Source organism: Oryx dammah, unplaced genomic scaffold, assembly GCF_014754425.2.
Source record: "Oryx dammah isolate SB20612 unplaced genomic scaffold, SCBI_Odam_1.1 HiC_scaffold_23, whole genome shotgun sequence".
NCBI classification, from domain to species: domain Eukaryota; kingdom Metazoa; phylum Chordata; class Mammalia; order Artiodactyla; family Bovidae; genus Oryx; species Oryx dammah.
In genome coordinates, this window is record NW_024070207.1 from 14,281,515 (window position 1) to 14,301,793 (window position 20,279).

Here is a 20,279-nt window from a genome sequence, read left to right on the forward strand (position 1 = left end):
AGAGCTTTCACATTCAGTGTAGTAAATCTTCCTCTAAGCACTGTTTTGGCAGCATATCATAAATTTTGATAAGTTGTATTTTCATTTTCACCTAGTTAAAAAATATTTACAAATTTCTCCTGAGATTTCTTTGACCCATATGTTATTTAGAAGCATGCTGTTTAATCTCATAGTATTTTGGGACTTTCAAGTAATCTTTTCTGTTATTGATTTCTGCTTTATTTTCATTGTGGTCTGAGAGCAGATAGTGTTTGATTTCTGTTCTTTTAAAATTGTTAAAGTTTGCTTTATGGCCCAGAATGTGGTCTGTCTTGGTGAGTATTCATAGTGTTTTTTAAAATTAATTAATTAATTTTAATTGGAGGCTAATTACTTCCTACAATACTGTGGTGTTTTTTGCCATACATCTACATGAATCAGCCATGGGTGTACATGTGTTCCCACCATCCTGAACCCCCCTCCCTCCTCCCTGCCCACCCCACCCCTCCGGATTGTCCCAGAGCACCAGCTTTGGGTACCCTGCTTCATGCATAGAATTTGCACTGGTCACCTATTTTACATATGGTAATACACATGTTTTGTTTCAATGCTATTCTCCAAGTACATCTCTTTGTATAGATGGGCTTCCCAGGTGGTGCTCATGGTAAAGAACCCACCTGCCAGTACAGGAGACATAAGAGATGTAGGTTTTATCCTTGGGTAGAGAAGATCCCCTGGAGGATGGCTTGGCAACCCACTGCAATATTCTTGCCTGGAGAATCCTATGGACAGAGGACCCTGGTGGGATACAGTCCACAGGGTCACAAAGAGTCGGACACAATTGAAGCGACTTGACACTCATGCTCTTTGTCTACCTCAAAAGAGCAGAATGCACTTTTTTACCCAAGCACCCACAGAACACTTAGCAAGATAGACCATAGGCATGGCCATATAACAGACCTCAGCAACTTTAAAAAAATTGAAATTAAACAGTTTATTTTCTGAGTGCAGTGGAAATAAACTATAAACAAGGAACAGAAAGACAACAGGACAGTCTCTAAATATGTGAAAATCATACAGCACACTTCTAAATAATCTCTGGATCAATGAGAAAGTCGCAAAGGAAATTTTTTAAAATATATAAAGAACTGAGTTAAAATTGAAATATAAAATACAGACAAACGTAACATGCAGCTAAAGCAGTGCTGAGAGAGAAATTTATAACACTAAATGCTTAGATTTGAAATGAAGAAAAGTCTCAAGTGAATGACTGAAATTTTTACATCAAGGAACTAGAAAAAAAGAATAAAATAAACCCAAAACAAGCAGAAGAAGGAAACAATCAAGAGCTGAAATCAATGGAATTTAAATGGGAAAACTATCAGTTCAGTTCAGTTGCTCAGTCGTGTCCGACTCTTTGCGACCCCATGAATCGCAGCACGCCAGGCCTCCCTGTCCATCACCAACTCCCGGAGTTCATCCATGGGGATGGTCTTGATCCCTGTCTCCTGTAAAATGTCATGAACTTTCATCCATAGTTCATCAGGCACTCTATCAGATCTAGTCCCTTAATTCTATTTCTCACTTCCACTGTTTAATCATAAGAGATTTGATGTAGGTCATACCTGAATGGTCTACTGGTTTTCCATACTTTCTTCAATTTAAGTCTGAATTTGGCAATAAGGAGTTCATGATCTGAGCCACAGTCGGCTCCTGGTCTTGTTTTTGCTGACTGTATAGAGCTTCTCCATCTTTGGCTGCAAAGAATATAATCAATCTGATTTCGGTGTTGACCATCTGGTGATGTCCATGTGTAGAGTCTTCTCTTGTGTTGTTGGAAGAGGGTGTTTGCTATGACCAGTGCATTCTCTTGGCAAAACTCTATTAGCCTTTGCCTTGCTTCATTCCGTACTCCAAGACCAAATTTGCCTGTTACTCCAGGTGTTTCTTGACTTCCTACTTTTGCATTCCAGTCCCCTATAATGAAAAGGACATCTTTTTTGGGTGTTAGTTCTAAAAGGTCTTGTAGGTCTTCATAGAACTGTTCAACTTCAGCTTCTTCAGCATTACTGGTTGGGGCATAGGCTTGGATTACTGTGATATTGAATGGTTTGCCTTGGAAACGAACAGAGATCATTCTGTCATTTTTGAGATTGCATCCAAGTACTGCATTTCGGACTCTCTTTTTGACCATGATGGCTACTCCATTTCTTCTAAGGTATTCTTGTCTACAGTAGTAGATACAATGGTCATCTGAGTTAAATTCACCCATTCCAGTCCATTTTAGTTCACTGATTCCTAGACTGTTGACATTCACTCTTGCCATCTGCTGTTTGACCACTTCCAATTTCCCTTGATTCATGGACCTGACATTCCAGGTTCCTATGCAACATTGCTCTTTACAGCATCGGACCTTGCTTCTATCACCAGTCACATCCACAACTGGGTATTGTTTTTGCTTTGACTCCATCCCTTCATTCTTTCTGGAGTTATTTCTCCACTGATCTCCAGTAGCATATTGGGCACTTACCAACCTGGGGAGTTCCTCTTTCAGTATCCTATCATTTTGCCTTGTCATACTGTTCATGGGGTTCTCAAGGCAAGAATACTGAAGTGGTTTGCCATTCCCTTCTCCAGTGGACCATATTCTGTCAGACCTCTCCACCATGACCTGCCCATGGCTTAGTTTCACTGACTTAGACAAGGCTGTGATCCATATGATCAGATTGGCTAGTTTTCGGTGATTATGGTTTCAGTGTGTCTGCCCTCTGATGCCCTCTCGGAACACCTACCATCTTACTTGGGTTTCTTTTACCTTAGACTTTGCTGCTCCTTACCTTGAATGAGGAGTATCTCCTCACGGCTGCCGCTCCTGACCTTGAACCTGGGGTAGCTTCTGTCAGCCCTCCTGCACCCACGCAGCCGCTGCTCCTTGGACGCGGGGCAGCACCTCTCGGCCGCCACCCTGATCTCACCCCTGACCTGTAGCTCCTCTAGGCCGCTCCTGTGCCATCAGAGCCTGGCACTCTTGGCTGCAACGGACCACACAGAAGCATGGCCGAGAGGAGCTACTCCTCGCCTCGCACCTATAACCCTCTGTAGTTATAAGAAAACTATAGAGAAAATTAAATGAAATAAAGTCTGTTTTTTTGAAAAAAGTTGATAAACCTCTAACAAGATTGGTAAAAATAAAAAGAGATAAGATACAAATTGTCAATATCAGAAATGAAGTATGGGATATCACTATATATCCTGCAGTAATTACATATACAATAAAGGAATACTATGAGCAACTTTATTGACTTATTTGATGACTTAGAAGAAATGGATCAATTCCTCAAAAACAACAAAGTACTAAAACTCACTCAATATAAGATGTATTGTCTGACTATCTCTATAATCATTAAGGAAATTGAATTCATAATTTAAAAACCTCCTGAAAAAGAAATCTCCAGGCCTAGATACTTTTACTGTACAATTCTACCAAATGTTTAAAAAATAATTAACAATTTTATACAGTTTTTTCCCAAAAATTAGAAGAGGAGGGAACATCTCAAACTTGTTTTTGAGACTAGTATTAACCTGATACAAAAACCAGACAACGACATACAAAAATATTATGAACATAATTTTGATCTTGTGCCTGCACTAAGTTCCTCAGTTGTGTCTGACTTTGCGACCCCATGGACTATAGCCTGTCAGACTCTTCTGTCCATGGAATTGTCCAGGAAAGAACACTGGAGTGGGTTGTCATTTCCTCCTCCAGGGGATCTTCCCAACCCAGGGGTCAAACCTGCATCTCCTGCACTGGCAGGCAGATTCTTTACCATTGTGGATCTTGTAGCCTCCCTAAAATGGTCTTAGGGCTAGGATAACCAGCTCATGTAGTTTTCTTGGGACTTTCCTGGTTTAAGCACTAAAAAGACCTAGCAAAACCAGCATCTCTTGCTCAAGACTTACCTGGTTTTAAAACTGAACGTGCCACATCCAAGGAACTTCATCAGCCCTGGGCCAACTGCATTGGTTGTTCTCAATGCAGAAAGTCTCAATGCAGACTTTTTTGGTCTCTGGATAACACTTTAAGAAATTCCATGTCAGGCCATACTCACACAGAAGAAATTCTCAGTTCAGTGTTGTTAACTCACCACCACATGGGAGTTGAAAATCTTCACACTGTAATTAGTTAGAAATTCTCCTACCCCATGCCAGTTGCTTGCTTGACTTTCAGACATGGTTCATTCTACATTCTCCTCATGATGTCATTGAAAGTGATTTGTAATGAAAAAATGTCACTAAAATGTGAAGGTGTACCATTGTTTTTTTGATGATTATCTTTTCAGGTCAAGTTAATGGAGTGCAAGTGACCATCCCAGACAGTTTCGTGAATGTGACTGTTGGATCTGATGTCACTCTCATCTGCACCTACACCACCACTGTGGCCTCACTGAACAAGCTCTCCATTCAGTGGACATTCTTCCATAAGGAGGAGTCACAACCAGTTTCTGTAAGAACTTTTTCCCCATGAACCATTCCCCTTCAGTAGTTCTGACATAAACTGTTGGGGTCAGTGTGTGAAGAAGGAATGGTAAGCCAGTGGCAACAGGAACAAAGCCTCAGATACTAGAAGTTTGGAGATCGCTGTTTAGGGAAGATCACCATCTAAGTGACAGCCTTTGTCCTCTCCTCATATTTAGTTATGGCCTGTGACCTCCATTCTGTGTAGGTCAGCATCAAGTATATCATGTATTCTAGAGTAGGCAGGAAGGGCTTTTCTTAGGTGAAATGAGCAGTACTTCTGATAGGGCTTCTCCCCCCTCCAGATCTCTCCCTGTTATTTTCAGAAAACCCTAGTTCAAATATGTGTCCTAGTTGATCTGCAGATCTCTGTGAAACTTAGTATCTGGACACTGCTTGTCAAGTGAGCTAGCTCATTGTGCCAGGCTGAGTCTTAATAGAATGAGACTCCCTACATGGGTGGGTAAGGGCAAAGTGAACCCTGGGGAATCAGAGGCAGCTGGAGGCTAGAGGATGAGGGACTGGAAGGGAGGCTAGGGTCTGGGTAAGAGCTAACTGGGGGAGGGTGGATGAAAGAGGAGGATGATTCTACTTGCAGGTTGCCTATTCCTAGATTTTTTTTTTCATCTGGCTTTAAGGGTAATTCCTTCTTTAAATCAGTCTAAAGACTAAAATGAATATACTCAAAAGTGTGTGGTTTATGTGTGTGTGTTGGGGGAGGGGGACATATGTGTGCACATTTATGCATGTGAGTGTGCAAGCATGTATGCTAATACATATCCCTTGATGGGAGGAAATTTGTAGCTTTCATCAGATTTTGAAAAGGATATATGATCCAAAACAAGGAGTTCAGAGAAGAGACAAATCAGTGTGGTTTGGATATAGTTGAGTTGGGCCTTGAAGGAAAGCAAGGGTGGTGATGATAGAAGATAGGGAGAGAAGAAAGTTGAGAGGGCTGGAGAAGGCCCAAGGGCGGAGGTGGAGAAGAAGGAGCGCCAGTGTCACTTCTGAGCTTTCGGAGGTGCTGACTCCTCTTTGTACCAAAGGTCCTGAACATTTGTTCAGCAGGAAACATCGTTCAAGAGGAGACTCTATCAGTGCCACCCTCTAGTCAAAGTTCAACAGTTTTGTCCAGTACTGGTTACCTTAGACGGGCTTCCCTGGTGGCTCAGATGGTAAACAGCCTGCCTGCAATACAGGAGACCTGGGTTTGATCCCTGGGTCGAGAGGATCCCCTGGAGAAGGGAATGGCAACACACTACAGTATTCTTGCCTGGAGAATTCTGTGGACAGAGGAGCCTTATGGGCTATGGTCCATGGGGTCACACAAGTATTTGAATCACTCTGTGCCTCTCTTCAAACTATGGTAGAACAGTAATATTCTTCTACGTGGGCAGTATACCTTGTAGCATTCAGTCCTCAGATCCACCCACTTCTGCTCAAACACAGCACAGCCCATGCCTCAATACTGAGAAAAAGGCAGTCAGTCAGTGTCTAAAACTGGTGCATGCAAGAGCTGCTTGGGGAAGATGTCGTTGGACCTCTCAGGCAGTGACACCTGTACTATTGGACCCGCTCATTGTTTGGAGTCTCTAGGCTAGTGGCACCAGATTTTCAAAGTGGGATAGGAGGGTCAGAGTCTGGTAACAGTTGAGATCAGCACCAGGCCCTGGCAGAGGTGAGTCAGTCTCTTTTTCTGGCTGTGATGCGTCTTTGTTGCTGTATGTGCCTTTTCCCTTGTTGCAGTGAGCAGGGGCTACTCTTCATTGCAGAATGCAGGCTTCTCGCAGTGGCTTCTCTTGTTGCGGAGCATGGGCTCTAGGGTGTGAGGGCTTCAGTAGCTGCAGTGCGTAGGCTCCATAGTTGCAGCTCCTGGGCTCTAGAGTACAGGCTCAATAACTGTGGTGCACAGGCGTAGTTGCTCCACAGCATGTGTGATCTTCCCAGATCAGGGATCCATCCCGTGTCTCTTGCATTGGCAGGCAGATTCTTTACCACGGAGCCACCAGGGAAGCCTTGAGACAGTCTTGAGTTTGCTTTCTCATGCCTATGTCTGGAATTCCTTTCATCTTCCTCTAAAAGTTTCAGGCTCTATTGCTGCCTTGAGCAGGGCAGTGGTCAACTCTTGCAATAAGCTCATCTCCTGCTCCCCCAGGATCATTGTATTAAAGGAGCTGCTGACTCCAAGACCTAGTACTTCTCAGTATCAGGGGGGAATATGATCTCCTAGGGACTACCCCCTCCATGGGGTTTCTTTGTGAATAGAGGCTATGGAAGTATTCCATAAGTCTTCTGACCAGGTGCCAGGATATTCATCGTTGTTTGTGGTTGTTCAGTCACTAAGTTGTGTTCAACTCTTTGCGAGCCCATGGACTGCAGCATGCCAGGCTTCCCTGTCCTTCACTATCTCCCAGAGTTTGCTCAAACTCATGTCCGTTGAGCCGGTGATGCCATCCAACCATCTTGTCCTCTGCTGTCCCCTTCTCCTCCTGCCCTCAGTCTTTCCCAGCATCAGTGTCTTCTCCAATGAGTTGACTTTTCTCATCAGGTGGCCAAAGGATATTCATTAGCTTGGTCTTTCTTATAGAGAAGCCCTCCTTTCTGAAGACATGGACAGATTCAGATAGTCAGTTCCTCAGCAAGAGTCACAGCTGAAGACTCTAGACCCCAGAACAGGCAGGCTAGCTTGGAAGTTTTGAATCCCTTATTATGAATGGCTGCCTCTTCATTCAGCTAGTCACTGGAAAAAATTATTAATACAGGGACCTCACCTGCCCATGAACAGGACAGGCATGGAACCTACTTAGCATGAGTCTCTCAAACAACACATACTCATCTACGATAGCCACAGTGGAAGAAACCCTGTGCCATCTTCATCTCTCTAACACCCATATAATGTGAACAACTTTCTAGAACCTAGTATCATTGTACTCCATGGCTGCTTAGATTCTTCTAGCTTGGCCTCTATAGATGGTATTATATCCAATGCTTTTCAAATATTGGTGAAGTGAGGGTGTTTAATCTCCTTAGGAGCACATTTGAAAATGAGCAGACTGTTGTTCTAATGCTACTGATGCTTAGTAGATGGTGTCTAGAGGGGCTTAATGTCTTGTGATATGTAGGTGAGACCCACACAGGAAAGAATCGTCTGCCCCAAATGCCAGTGTGGCTCCCATTGAGAAATACTCCAGCTTCTTCCCTTCTCAGCACCCCTCCCAATCAAATTTTTTCTTTTCAGTGTCCCATTTCCTCAGATGTCTGTTAATACTAAATCTGATAAATTAATGTAATGCTAAGGTGTTAAGGACTGGTGACCATTTATTTTGTTCTCTCTCACAAAAAACCATTTAAGCAGAAACCTTCCGTGACTTACAGAAACAGTTTAGTTGGTGGGTGTCTCAGGCACATGGCAGGCTGGGAAGGGAGTGGTTTGGAACAGGCAAGCCTTCCTTTTGGTGTTATATTCCTTCCATGCGCAATCCCAGCCTCCTTAAGTAGTCTAGAGAAAATTCTAGGGTTGAGACCATCATTACTCTACATTCCTCTTCTATGGTTAGTGCCTTTATGAGCAGAGCAGAAAAGGAAGAAGCTGGAAGGGAAAGAATGGATCGTTTGCTGTGGACTTGCACATTTCCAAAAGGAACCCACAAAAGCAGCTCTGGAGGCTAAAGGCATTTATTAGCTCAGACGCAGACTCAAACAGAAAGCAGACTGAATTCTTTCAACCCTTCTTGTTCATATTCCAGCTTCTAGTTAGAGAGCAGTGTCACAAAGCTGAGGGGGAAAATCTTTTTGGCCAAATCTGGCTCCCAGCTGCACAGCCTATGTGAATAGGAGCTTGGCATAGGAGGAAGAGAAAGGCTGTTATTGCAGCTGGCATCCATTGAAGGCATCATGTGGTGAACCCACTCGGCATGGGAAACATCATGCCAATGAATAGCAGTGATTGGAAGGAGAAGGCTTGGGCTGGAGAAGGTGATGGAATGGCCCCAAGAGGGTAGGGTGGCCTGGAAGTCATCTTCCTGGTCCAAGGCAGGCGTGTGAGTGCCATGTTCATGGATTCAAGGGACTTGGGAGGTCTGGATTCTAGGTCTGACTGCCAAATGTGTGACCTTGGGATGATCACTTCCTCTTATGGGGCCTCTGTGTCCTTTCCTGTAGTAGAAGAGGATGAATCAGAGGTTGCAGACTGGCAGTCTCTGGGCCCTGTTTGGCCAGTGGATGCATTGGTTGGCCAGGCCAGTATTTTGTTTATTTGCACAGTTTGAAAGCCTTGTTTGTTTTGGCTCTGCAGTTCACCACAGTTCCTACTATCCTCCATGATCTTACTACTACCCACCAGCCCCTCCCGGCTAGTTCCCATATTTCCAGTATCCACCTGGTTCCTGAAGGCTCCTCTGCCTTAGCAACCATGAGCTGAGTTATCTCTTTGGGAGTCTTATGACTAATTTGCTGTTATGTCTCCATAATCAGCCTCTAACATCACCATGAGGCAGGTAGAGAGGACCCTGGGGGGAAAGTAGGGCATGCTCCTGGGAACACAGCCACAAAGGCAAGTGGCCAAAAAATGAACAAGCGCCACTTAAGGGAACACATGGATGCGTTTTCTCAGGGCAGACTTGCCACCCCCCATCATCACCCCCGAAGGATGTGGCCCGTTGAACAGCCATGGCTTTTCCTGGACCTCAATTTGATCTCTAAATTGACAATATACTTTCTTTGAAAAGTGTACAAGCCTCACAGGATCATGAGCCAGGCTTTGGCCATTGTTCAGCTTTGATTTTTAGAAGAATTATTCTTTTGTGGAAAATGGAACCAAGTTGCAGTTCCTTCCTGTGTGATTAGATAAGTAGTTTCAGGAAAGCATTTCATTTTCTTTCTTCACAAGGACGATATGACAGTATGGACTTCCCCTAACAGAAAGCCCCTCTACCTATGTGTCTGGCCACTGGCTAGCCCTGGGGACTTTCCTTCTCACACAGCACCCTGAGGCCAGGGCTTTTCCCTTTTAGGTGTCCATTGTTACACCTCTTTACCTCTGCCTCCATTCCAGACATCTTCAGTAATATTTGTGGGAGGGCAGAATTTATTAGGGTACAGTGTGAGGAGCTAGGATCGAAGAGTTGGTGAAGGTCCTTTTTTCAGGGAATTTACAAGTCTAGAGCCTCATGACTTACTTGCTTATTGATACATGGCCAACCATGAAACTTTTACAGTGTGGCTTCTTTTCATATCCTAGTCTTGACCTAAAACACTCTCTCTTGGCCCCCTACTCTCTGTAGAAATAAAGTCCTTTCCCGTACATCTTCTGGGACTTACTGCAGGCTGTAGGCAGGACTGATGTTTCTCACTGTGATGTCATCAAGCCTCAATATAAAACAGGCTGACCAACCCCCCAGTCTTCCTGGTAGCAGGGGAAGCGGCCAGATACCTAAGCTGCAAAGGGCTTCCTTGATAGACCACAGGCTGCATTCCAGGCAAGAGTCTACAGGGCCACAAATTGTTAATTAGAAAGTAAATAAGGCCAGGCTGGCTAGTGAAATGGAAAGCCAGATTGATATCTTGGATGTCAACTCACTTAAAGGAAATAGACCTTTGACAAGTTGGACTTCCTCCTGCCCCACTTGAATACCTTAGGTTACACTGACTTACCAGTTTGTAAGTCAAACAAGACCCCTCTGGGGCAGGAGTTTATGATTTCAGTAGGTATGAGTGGATGAATTGACTTATAAATGGCTCTTTCAGGGCATGAAAGAAAGCTAGTTGATGTTAGAGAACCACAGGAGAGAGACAAGTTGCTTTCTCCTTAAAGATATTCTTTCCTTTGAATTTTCCATCAGACGCTCCCTTTCTGCTTTAGTTTAAAAACTTACTTGCTTTTTCCCTGAAAGAGAATACATTTGAATTTATGTAGACAACATCTTTTGGCTTTCTGATTGCCTTCCCTGTCTCATTAGCCTGTTAATGAAAAGAATGCTGGACAAGGAAATTGAAGACCTGGGTTCTAGACCCGACTCAGCTGTTAACTTTGTGTATCTTTTTTTAAACCTCTCTAGGCTTCAATCTCTTCTACAAAGTGAGAAGAGTGAATTAAATGAACCATAAGTCTCTTCTAGTAGATTTTATTAAATATTAATTGCCAGTGGACTAGGGAAATCCCAGTTTATTGAATAATGCAAAACAATCACTGGAATCATAGACATTTTTATATTAAACTAACAAAGTGTGTACATAGACTATGTATTATGAAGGGACCTCCGGGATCACCTAATCCAGTGATTCCTAAGCTTTAGTCTATTCATGTCTCATCTTCATGATTTTTTGTCATTATTTGTGTTTTACCAGCACTAGTAATTGTTTATTTAATGTTTTCTATATTGACATTTTGGCGGGGGGGGGGGGCCACACTGTAAGGTTTGCGAGTTCTTAGTTCCCTGACCAGGGATTGAACCTGCGCCACTCAGCAGTTAAAAGTACTGAGTTCTAACCACTAGACTGCCAAAGAATTCCCTGACTTGGTTTTTAAAAGTCTTAAAAACATCTGCCTTAGTGTCACTGTAACCAATAACATCCATGAATTCACAGATTTGATGTGTTAGATATGTCTCTAATACACATTATATTTTTAAGTTTTCAATTATTTACCACCTAAAATCAACTTATGTACCTATACTAGAATACATATCATACTTTAGAGAAGACTGCTCTGGTTCCTTGTTCAGATATGGAAACAAAAGGTTTACGAGATTAAATGACATTTTTTCTTACTGCAAAGCAGGTTGCCATGGAGATATGACCAGCAGGTACCTCTCCCATGTCATAATCAGAGGCCCAGTCTGGCTAAAACCCAGGTCTTCTTATTCCTAGACCAGGCCTTTTTACATCACACTCTGCTGTTCCCATGGTTACCATTATGATTTAATATCCATGTTCTAAAATACAGATGGGACTAGGATCAAGATATTTCTTAAATCTAGTTAATTATAATAATAATATATAAATCTTTATGACTTTGGGTGGGTCATTAGTCTCTGTACTTGAGTACCTGCCTTTATCTGAAAGCATTAATAATTCCATTTCTTCCTCCTGCCATGTGAGAAGAAAGATAGTAGCTACTGTTGGCCACGCACTTCTTAGGCCCTTGACTCAGTGACTCTGCTTCATCCTCATACCACCACTGTGAGGCGATGGGGCCACATGGTTTCTCAGGAGCCTCTCCGTTCTGAAATGTTATTCTTCTAACAAACAGAATGAATTCAGTTTTGCTTATCCAAAAGAATATGCGTGTTCAAAAGGAGCATGAATATTCTTTTAGAGGAATCAGATATTCTAGATAAGCCCACTGGGTAAACTCAAGGCAAAGAAAGTTTATAAAGTAGAATAAAATGATGGTTTGGTTTCCCCATCAGACATTTGTGTCCTAAACAATGAGTTTCTTTCAGATAGACTCATTGGGGAGTATCTTGATCTCCTAGCCTAAGCTTAGGAGTTGAATCCTGTCAGCTCTGGCTGCCTACTGTCTCCAAGACAGGCGTACCTTTGTGCCCTGATGATATCATAGAGCTGCTTTGAGCACAAATGAGGCCACAACTGTGTACAGCCTTGAGAGACCTACAGTGTCCCGCTGAGCTGAGAAATCTTTGCCACAGGGGTCTTACCAGGGGTGGTAGGGGTGGGGGGATTCTAGTTATCATCAAAGAAGGAAACATTGGATAGAGAGAACTTCCAAATAGTTTATCCTAGCCTCAGACATTGTCCAGTTCTCATTTATGTCATTTTCTGTCCTAGATTTACTATTCTGAAGGTGGACAAGCTACAGCCATAGGAAAATTTAAAGATCGCATTGTAGGGTCCAACACTTCAGGTAACGCATCCATCACCATCTCGCATATGCAGCCAGAAGACAGTGGCACCTACATCTGTGATGTTAACAACCCCCCTGACTTTTTTGGCAAAAATCAAGGCACCATCAGCGTCAGCGTGTTAGGTATGGACATTTTATTTTCTGCTTTTTCTCTTCTTGTTCTCAATTTAGGATATTGAATGAGCCAAGGCAGTGAGTTATGGTGCCAATTAAGTCCCAAGGGTGAATATCCTCCTTACTTCTTCTATTACCAGGAAAATAGAGACACAGCACCAATCCAACCCATAGAGTAACACTGAAAAATCACTCACAAAACATGTTGAAACAGTTGTCAAACCAAACAGGGCTGCCACCATGACAGGTAGATAGCAATAGATTGCCAAACCTCCTGGGTCCCTATCTCTGAAGGATGCAGTGAGAACAGACAGGACAACCCACAGTCTCACTAAATGATCACTAGCAACTCTTTCAGTGAGAACCTCCAGTTGAAGCCAGTCCTACTTGGGGGTGACAACTGTCAACTTGTGACCTCTCCTAAGCCAGCCACAAATCCCACTATTAAATTATTCTTTGAAATAAAGGCAGAAAGGTCCTTTTCTAAAATATTAATGCTATTTGGAAAAAGGACCAGAGTTGATTCATTTATTTATACACAAATATTCATTATGTGACATGGAGCAAGTCATATCCATTCTTCAAATGAATTTGGAGTGGTTCATTTATGCAGTGTTTATTAAGTGCCTGCTTTAGGTCAGGAACCATGATAGAGGCATGGTTTCTGCTTTTTGGGAAGTTTACAATATTGGTGATTTTTAGGGCTCCTTGCAATCTCTGTCTGAGAGGACAGTGGGAGTTTTGGCCCTGTCTGTATTGCTTGCTGCTGCTAAGTCGCTTCAGCAACTCTGTGCAACCCCATAGACAGCAGCCCACCAGGCTCCCCCATCCCTGGGATTCTCCAGGCTAAGAATACTGGAGTGGGTTGCCATTTCCTTCTCCAATGCATGAAAGTGAAAAGTGAAAGTGAAGTCGCTCAGTCGTGTCTGACTCTTTGCTACCCCATGGACTGCAGCCCACCAGGCTCCTCCATCCATGGGATTTTCCAGGCAAGAGTACTGGAGTGGGGTGCCATAGCCTTCTCTGTATTGCTTATCAAGTCTTATCTGCAAGTCTTCACATGTGTGGATGGGAGGGAGGCAAGGGCTGTCAACCTTCACCCATTAATCAGTTGAGCTAAAGGCTCTCCCACTTCTATGTAACCTTAAGTGGAACTGGTCTAGCCATGGCTGCTCTTGAGCTGTGTACATCCATCCCAGGAAAAAAAGGAACTAGATCAAACCAGTGACAATAATCGAGTAGCTTGGAAAAGCCTCAATTGGTAAAAAGGTGCACACGGAGGAGGACTGTCCAGTATTGTCTGAGCTTGCTGCCCAAGTGATGCCAACAAAGAAACAGCTCTTTACTGTGAGGCTTGCTACTGCATCTGCTCACTTGGAAAAGAGGAAAAGGTAATCAAGAGCTGATTTCTAGGAGCAAGGTAACTCCATCGTGTTCTTATTTTTGTTGCATCCTCTGCTAGGCTGTGGGGGTACAGGGGACAACAAGACACGTATACATGAACCCTTTCCTGGGACAGTTGATGTTCCAGGTTGAAAGACTAGCCGTATACATGGGAACTAAATGATGTGGAATAGATGCTAGCACATCAGCTCGGGAGTTGGAAGACCTAGGTTTTAGCTCTTACTCTGCTACTCACTGGCCTCAGTGCTAGTCAGTTCGCCTTTCTCTGGCCATTTTGAGATGGGGTTGTAATTCCTGCCCTGTCATATTATTATGAGAATCAAATGATATATTGGAGATTCAGTGTTCACAGAATTTAAGGGATTAGTCCTCTACTATTTTTGTTACTCCCTGGCTCTGGGTTGTCCTTCTGACCAGAAACAATCTAAAGAAGCCAAGCCTCTTTTTTTTTTTTTCTGAGTTTGAATTAGCCCCGAGGTAAAGTTAGACAGGGTGGTTAATATTCTTAAAGTTCAGAGAATTCCTAATGAACTTCTATAAGAAGTTGAGGGTTATTTCCCCTCTAAGTTTTTCTTTCCCAAGAGTTATGACCTTTCCTTAAGCCTCCAGTATCCAGGCAAGGTAAGAGACGGAAGACTCTGGATTTCTTTGTTTGAGAATTCTCAAAATCCCACTTTAATTAGGCTAAGAACAAAGATGTTCTACAAATTTATGCTTTCTGGAAATTTTGAGATTGATAATTTTCTCTAAAAATTGCAGAGGCTGTTGGCAGTTCTCAGATTCTATTGTATATGAGTGCCTGTTCTGTCTGCCCTGACTGAGGGGTGGGGCATGGTAGGGGCAAGCATGTGCTTGCTAAGTCACTTCAGTTGTGTCTGATTCTTTGTGACCCCATGGTCTGTAGCTCACCGGGCTCCTCTGTCCATGGGATTCTCCAGACAAGAATACTGGAGTGGGTTACATTGCCCTCCTCCAGGGGATCTTCCCAAGCCAGGGATCGAACCATGACTCTTACATCTCCTGTATTAGCAGGCATGTTCTTTACCACTAGTGCCACCTGGGAAGCCCAGGCAAGCATGTAAGGGAGACCAAAAGAGAGAGGTATTGACATTTCCTTAAATATTGTTCTTCCTAGCAATGCATCTTTCAGAAACTTTCATAACCCAGTGGTAGACAGAAACCCCATGCACTCACTCATTCATGCATATATTCATTTGGCACACCCTGAACAGATGTTCAGTCACTGTGGTAGGCAGTGGAGATGCAAAGATATACAAGATAGGCTGCAAGCCCTCCTAAAGTTCTAAAGTGTATAGTGGGGGAGGCAGATGAATCACATAAGCTTATAATGGAGGGAGGAGAGGTGAGCTGGGAGATCACAGGGGAAACTTGAGAAGGCTTCCAGGAGAAAGTGACTTCTGCAGTGAATGTGGAAGGATATGTAAGAGCATGTCAGGCAGAAGAGGGGCTGAGGTGGCAGAGTGCGGTTTAGGTGAAGGAAGCAGCAATGCGCAAAGGACCAGGGGGTTTGCGTGATCATTCATCTGAAAGACTTCTATTAGGTGTGACAGCCTTGGAAAATGAATCTCTGAAAAATACCCAGCAGAAATTTGAATAATTATTTTGTATGCATTTGGAATGAACATCATCTTCCTTCTGCAGTTTGGCACGTAAAAAGAAAATGATGAATTTAGGAAGGTTTGAGAACACACTGAAACATTTTCATTTATTTTCTGAGGTGAGCCCCTTCTTCCCACTGCAATTCTATTGAAAGCAATAAAGCTAAATGGTAGATCAGTGGCTTTGCCAGTAAAAATCCAAGTTCTGTCGGGGACTGTAACTGGATGAAATGTCGATTCAATCCTGAATCAGTAGTTTTAGAAGTGTATGGGTTTGGGATTTGGTTCAAAGTGATTCACTGAGTGTTTGGTTAATAAAAATAAAAGGAGAAAAATGTGTTCAGAAAAATATCTGCGTTTGATTCTGGGCTCAAGAAATGAATGCAAGTCATTCCAGGTTTTGGTCCATAATTAGTTCAAGTCCTGGGGTCTGGCTTTGTGATGAAACACCCCCATTTAATTTTATGTTCAAATTATTCTATTCCACTGTAAAAGCTATAAAATTCACCATGTTTTTAAAAAGGCAGTATCTTAAAAAAAAAAGGCAGTATCTAAATCTAGTGATAGTTGGATTTCTGGTTAAATAGCCTAGTTTATTTAGGGTAGACAAATCCAAAGAATGAGCATAAGAAGTAAAGTTATGACCAACCTAGACAGCATATTAAAAAGCAGAGACATTACTTTGCCAGCAGAGGTCCATCTAGTCAAGGCTATGGTTTTTCCAGTGGTCATGTTGGATGCGAGAGTTGGACTATAAAGAAAGCTGAGTGCTGAAGAATTTGCTTTTGAACTGTGGTGTTGGAGAAGACTCTTGAGAGTCCCTTGGACTGCAAGGAGATCCAACCAATCCGTCCTAAAGAAGAGTGTTCATTGGAAAGACTGATGTTGAGGCTGAAACTCCAGTACTTTGGCCACCTGATGCGAAGAGCTGAATCATTGGAAAAGACCTTGACGCTGGGAAAGATTGAGGGCAGGAGGAGAAGGGGACGACAGAGGATGAGATGGTTGGATGGCGCCATCAACTCGATGGACATGGGTTTGGGTGGACTCTGGGAGTTGGTGATAGACAGGGAGGCCTGGCGTGCTGTGGTACATGGGGTCGCAAAGAGTCAGATACAACTGAGTGACTGAACTGAACTGAAATGAATCCAAAGAGTTGTCCGCAGATGAGGAATCAATACCAGGAAAGAGAGAATAAAGAGCTAAACAGAAAAATACTCCTTTTAATTAAAAGATACCTGTTTAAAAGAAGGGATTGTACAACAGGCAATTGGTTTAAGAAGATATGGTACATATATACAATGGAATATTACTGAGCCATAAAAAGAGTGAAATACTGCTGGTTCCAGCAATGTGGACGGACCTAGAGAATATTATGCTTAGTGAAATAAGTCCAACAGAGAAAGACAAATACTGTATTTCACTTATATGTGGAATCTGAAAAACAGTACAAATGAATATATATGCAAAACAGACTCACAGACATAGAACAAACTAGTGGCTATCAAAGGGAAGAGTGAAGGGGGAGGGATGAATTAGGGGGATGGGATTAACAGCTCCAAAATACTATATATAAAATAGATACACAATAAGGATATACTGTATAACACAGAGGGAATTTATACCCATTATCTTATAATAACCTATAATGGAATAAAAATCTGCAAAAATACTGAATTTCTATGTTGTGTACCCAAAACTATAACACAATATTTCAAATCAAGTATACTATAATTTTAAAAAAGAAGGTATGGTGAAATTTTCGAAAAGCTATAGTTGTATCTGTTTTTCTGCTCATATGTATAGTGGTTTAGTGTCCGAGACTGGAAGGTTGTCAGTTGCAAGGTCAGAAATGTGGCAGCAGTGTTTACTCCTGCCTGTGGGAAACAGCAATTCCACGTGTAAGATACCATATACATGATTTTATTTGTATAAACACAATATATTTGGGTTGGCTGGAGGTCTTGTGCACATTTTACAGATGAATTAACTGAGGCTTGGCTATGTTAGGTTACTTGCCTAAATACATCTGGTGTAAAGCTGCAGACCCAGTGTTCAGTGTGGACTCAGATCTGTGCTCTTAACTGCTGCCTCCCAAATAAGTGTCAGAGAGCTGGGCAGTCTAGAGCATTTACAGCCTAAGCCTAATGGAGAGAATCTATGCCTTTGGAGTGTCTTATATCCAAATTAATATAAGGCAGGTGAATGGGAAAGTATCGATTCAGATCCTTATCTGCATGTCAGACTGAGGTTGGAATAAGCTGTGAGCAGTAAGATGAGTGGCAAGAATCAGATTTTCAGCTTCCCACAGGACTTAGCCGTAAGCATAGAAACTGAGCATATCCCAAACTGACCTCATCTTTGCCCTTTCCTCCTCCTCACTCCTTCCCCAAACACCTGTTCCTCTCCTTGACTTCTTTATCTCAGGGGGTGGCAAGATGGTGTACCCAGCTGTCCAAATCAGAAACCTGGGAGTCATCACTGAGCCCACCCTGTTCCTCATGCCACATATCCAAGCCCTCTGGACTTCTTAATACCTCTTGACTCTGTTTCCTCCCCTCCCTTGCCTCATGCACTCCCGGAGTCAGAACAGTTCAGTTAGAATGATCATTGTGCTGCCCCGCACCCACTTAAATCCCTTCTGTGGACCTGCTGTTCTCAGTATAAAAAACGTGAAACACAAAGCCCCTGAAGCTCTGGTATCCATTGCTCTCTAGCCTAATCTCTTACCATTCCCCTGACTCCATTTCAAAACTGTGTCAGAGGCACTTTTGAATTTCTGGTGCCTAGTTCAGTGTTGGGCACACAGGAGGCGCTCAAGTAAATGCTTGTAGCATGAAGGATGAAAGAAGATTTCAGTCCCTTGTAGCACACCCCTCCCCGCCAATGGGTTTCCCCTCCCAATGAGGGACACAGGCAAATTCAAACCTTCCAATAGTGTGTCACCACCAGGAGAATTAATGTCAAAAAACAACTCACAAAGGAAAAGAAAAATATGGCATTAATAAGACAGTTATTTTGGGGAAAAAATGGTTATCTCAGTGTTTAATGTTCTCTTTTCCTTTAAAACCATGCTTCCAAAATATAACCTCTGTTCCTAGTTTAATGTTTGCTTACACTTGACTGTTTTAATAATGGCATATTTTAAGGCACAATATGGAAATTCATGGTTATGAATCTGAGGAAGAGTCAGATGGAAGAGATGCTACTAGACTATTAATGGCCCAGTGACAAGAGAGGTCTTTGCACCTGAAGTGCTCTACTCCCATCTGGTGGTACAACTAGAAAACTGTCAAAACAAGTTTTTTTAAGATTAAAGAAAAGTATACATATTCTCCAAAATGAGAGTGAGGAAGTGGTACAGACTGACATTCATCATGCCTGATTTCTTACTCTTTGTCATTGACTTACAGTCAAACCTTCTAAGCCCTTCTGCAGCATCCAAGGAATAGCAGAAACTGGCCATCCTATATCTCTTGCTTGCCTTTCGGTGCTTGGAACACCTTCCCCTATGTACTACTGGTATAAACTTGAAGGAAGAAACATCGTCCCAGTGAAAGAAAAGTTCAGTAAGTATATATCTTTGCTGCACCTGGCAAGGCCTGGTGTGTGGGGTTGGTTGACAGCATGTATATGTGACTGGCTGCTCGTCCTTAGAGCTCAGTCCTCTGTTTTTCTGGGAGGGAAATGTACAAAGAATGTCAGCCTGTCATCAAAATGATTGTCCTCTGGTCTTCTCTCCGACTTCTAAAAGTCAAGACCATTTTTAGCTTGGAGGTGGAGGGTATGGAGAAAATAGGCATGGTCCCAGATGGGCATCTTCAGGGGTCTAGTTGATCCATCTCCAGAAAGGGAGGCCAATCTGAGGAAGTGGGTGGGCACTGGATGGTCTGCTTCATTCACATATCTGTACCCACATACAAGATTTCAAAACACTATTTCCTGATATTGACAGACCCAGCCACCGGGATTTTGTTTATTGGAAACCTGACCAGTTTTGAACAAGGTTATTACCAGTGCATTGCTGTTAACATCCTTGGCAATAGTTCCTGTGAAATTGACCTAACTACTCCATGTAAGTGGATCATATAACTTTAACAGTTTCTTCTTAAGTATCCTGTGCCTGCAAATCAAGTCACTTAGAATTCTTGGTTAGTCCTTCCTGACTCTGGAGATTTTGGTGCTTTATTTATAGAATGATACGATGGACGACCGTTCTGATCTCTAATGCTTACATAATACTTCATATATGTAGAATTCTCGGGCTTTCTATGGTCCTAGCCTATACAAGGCACTATCCCACTATATGAATGCCCTGAATATTCCCCACTGGTCACAGATACACGGAAGGGGGCAGACACTGTGCTCCATTTTACTAACCAGCTGCTTGTACCCTCCAGATTCAGAAATTGGAATCATTGTTGGGGCCTTTGTGGGGACCCTGATAGGTGTCATCATTATCATCTCTGTGGTGTGGTTCGTGAGGCGTAAGGTAAAGACAAAGGGGAAGGAAAGGAAGAGGAATTCTAAAACCACCACAGAACTCGAGTAAGACCTTACTTCTGCTGTCTTTCCTTGAATAGACATGTCTCAGGCCTATCTCTCTCAGTCAGCTCTTCCTAAGCACGCCTTTTAGCATAAGATAGAGGACCATCTCTCTGCTCGCTCTCATTGCTTTTATGAAAGAGTGGTGATGGCTATCACGTGCTGGGTACTGTGTGCCAGACTCTGTTCTAAGCAACTTTATGTCTATCAACTCATTTACCTGTGACAACAGTCCTTTT

The 20,279-nt window shown here is 42.8% G+C and overlaps 1 protein-coding gene across 2 annotated transcripts in view; it reads left to right on the forward strand.

Moving 5' to 3' along the window:
• Positions 1-20,279, forward strand: part of VSIG1 (V-set and immunoglobulin domain containing 1) — a 32,770-nt gene that overhangs the window by 11,427 nt on the left and 1,064 nt on the right. Inside the window, exons 2-7 of one of the 2 annotated variants that reach the window (XM_040265047.1) lie at positions 4,320-4,483; positions 5,944-6,042; positions 12,283-12,481; positions 18,909-19,064; positions 19,451-19,570; positions 19,896-20,043. In XM_040265047.1, coding sequence (XP_040120981.1) covers positions 4,320-4,483; positions 5,944-6,042; positions 12,283-12,481; positions 18,909-19,064; positions 19,451-19,570; positions 19,896-20,043 — 886 coding nt within the window. The remainder of the gene's footprint in view (positions 1-4,319; positions 4,484-5,943; positions 6,043-12,282; positions 12,482-18,908; positions 19,065-19,450; positions 19,571-19,895; positions 20,044-20,279) is intronic. The other variant, XM_040265046.1, reaches the window with a different exon arrangement.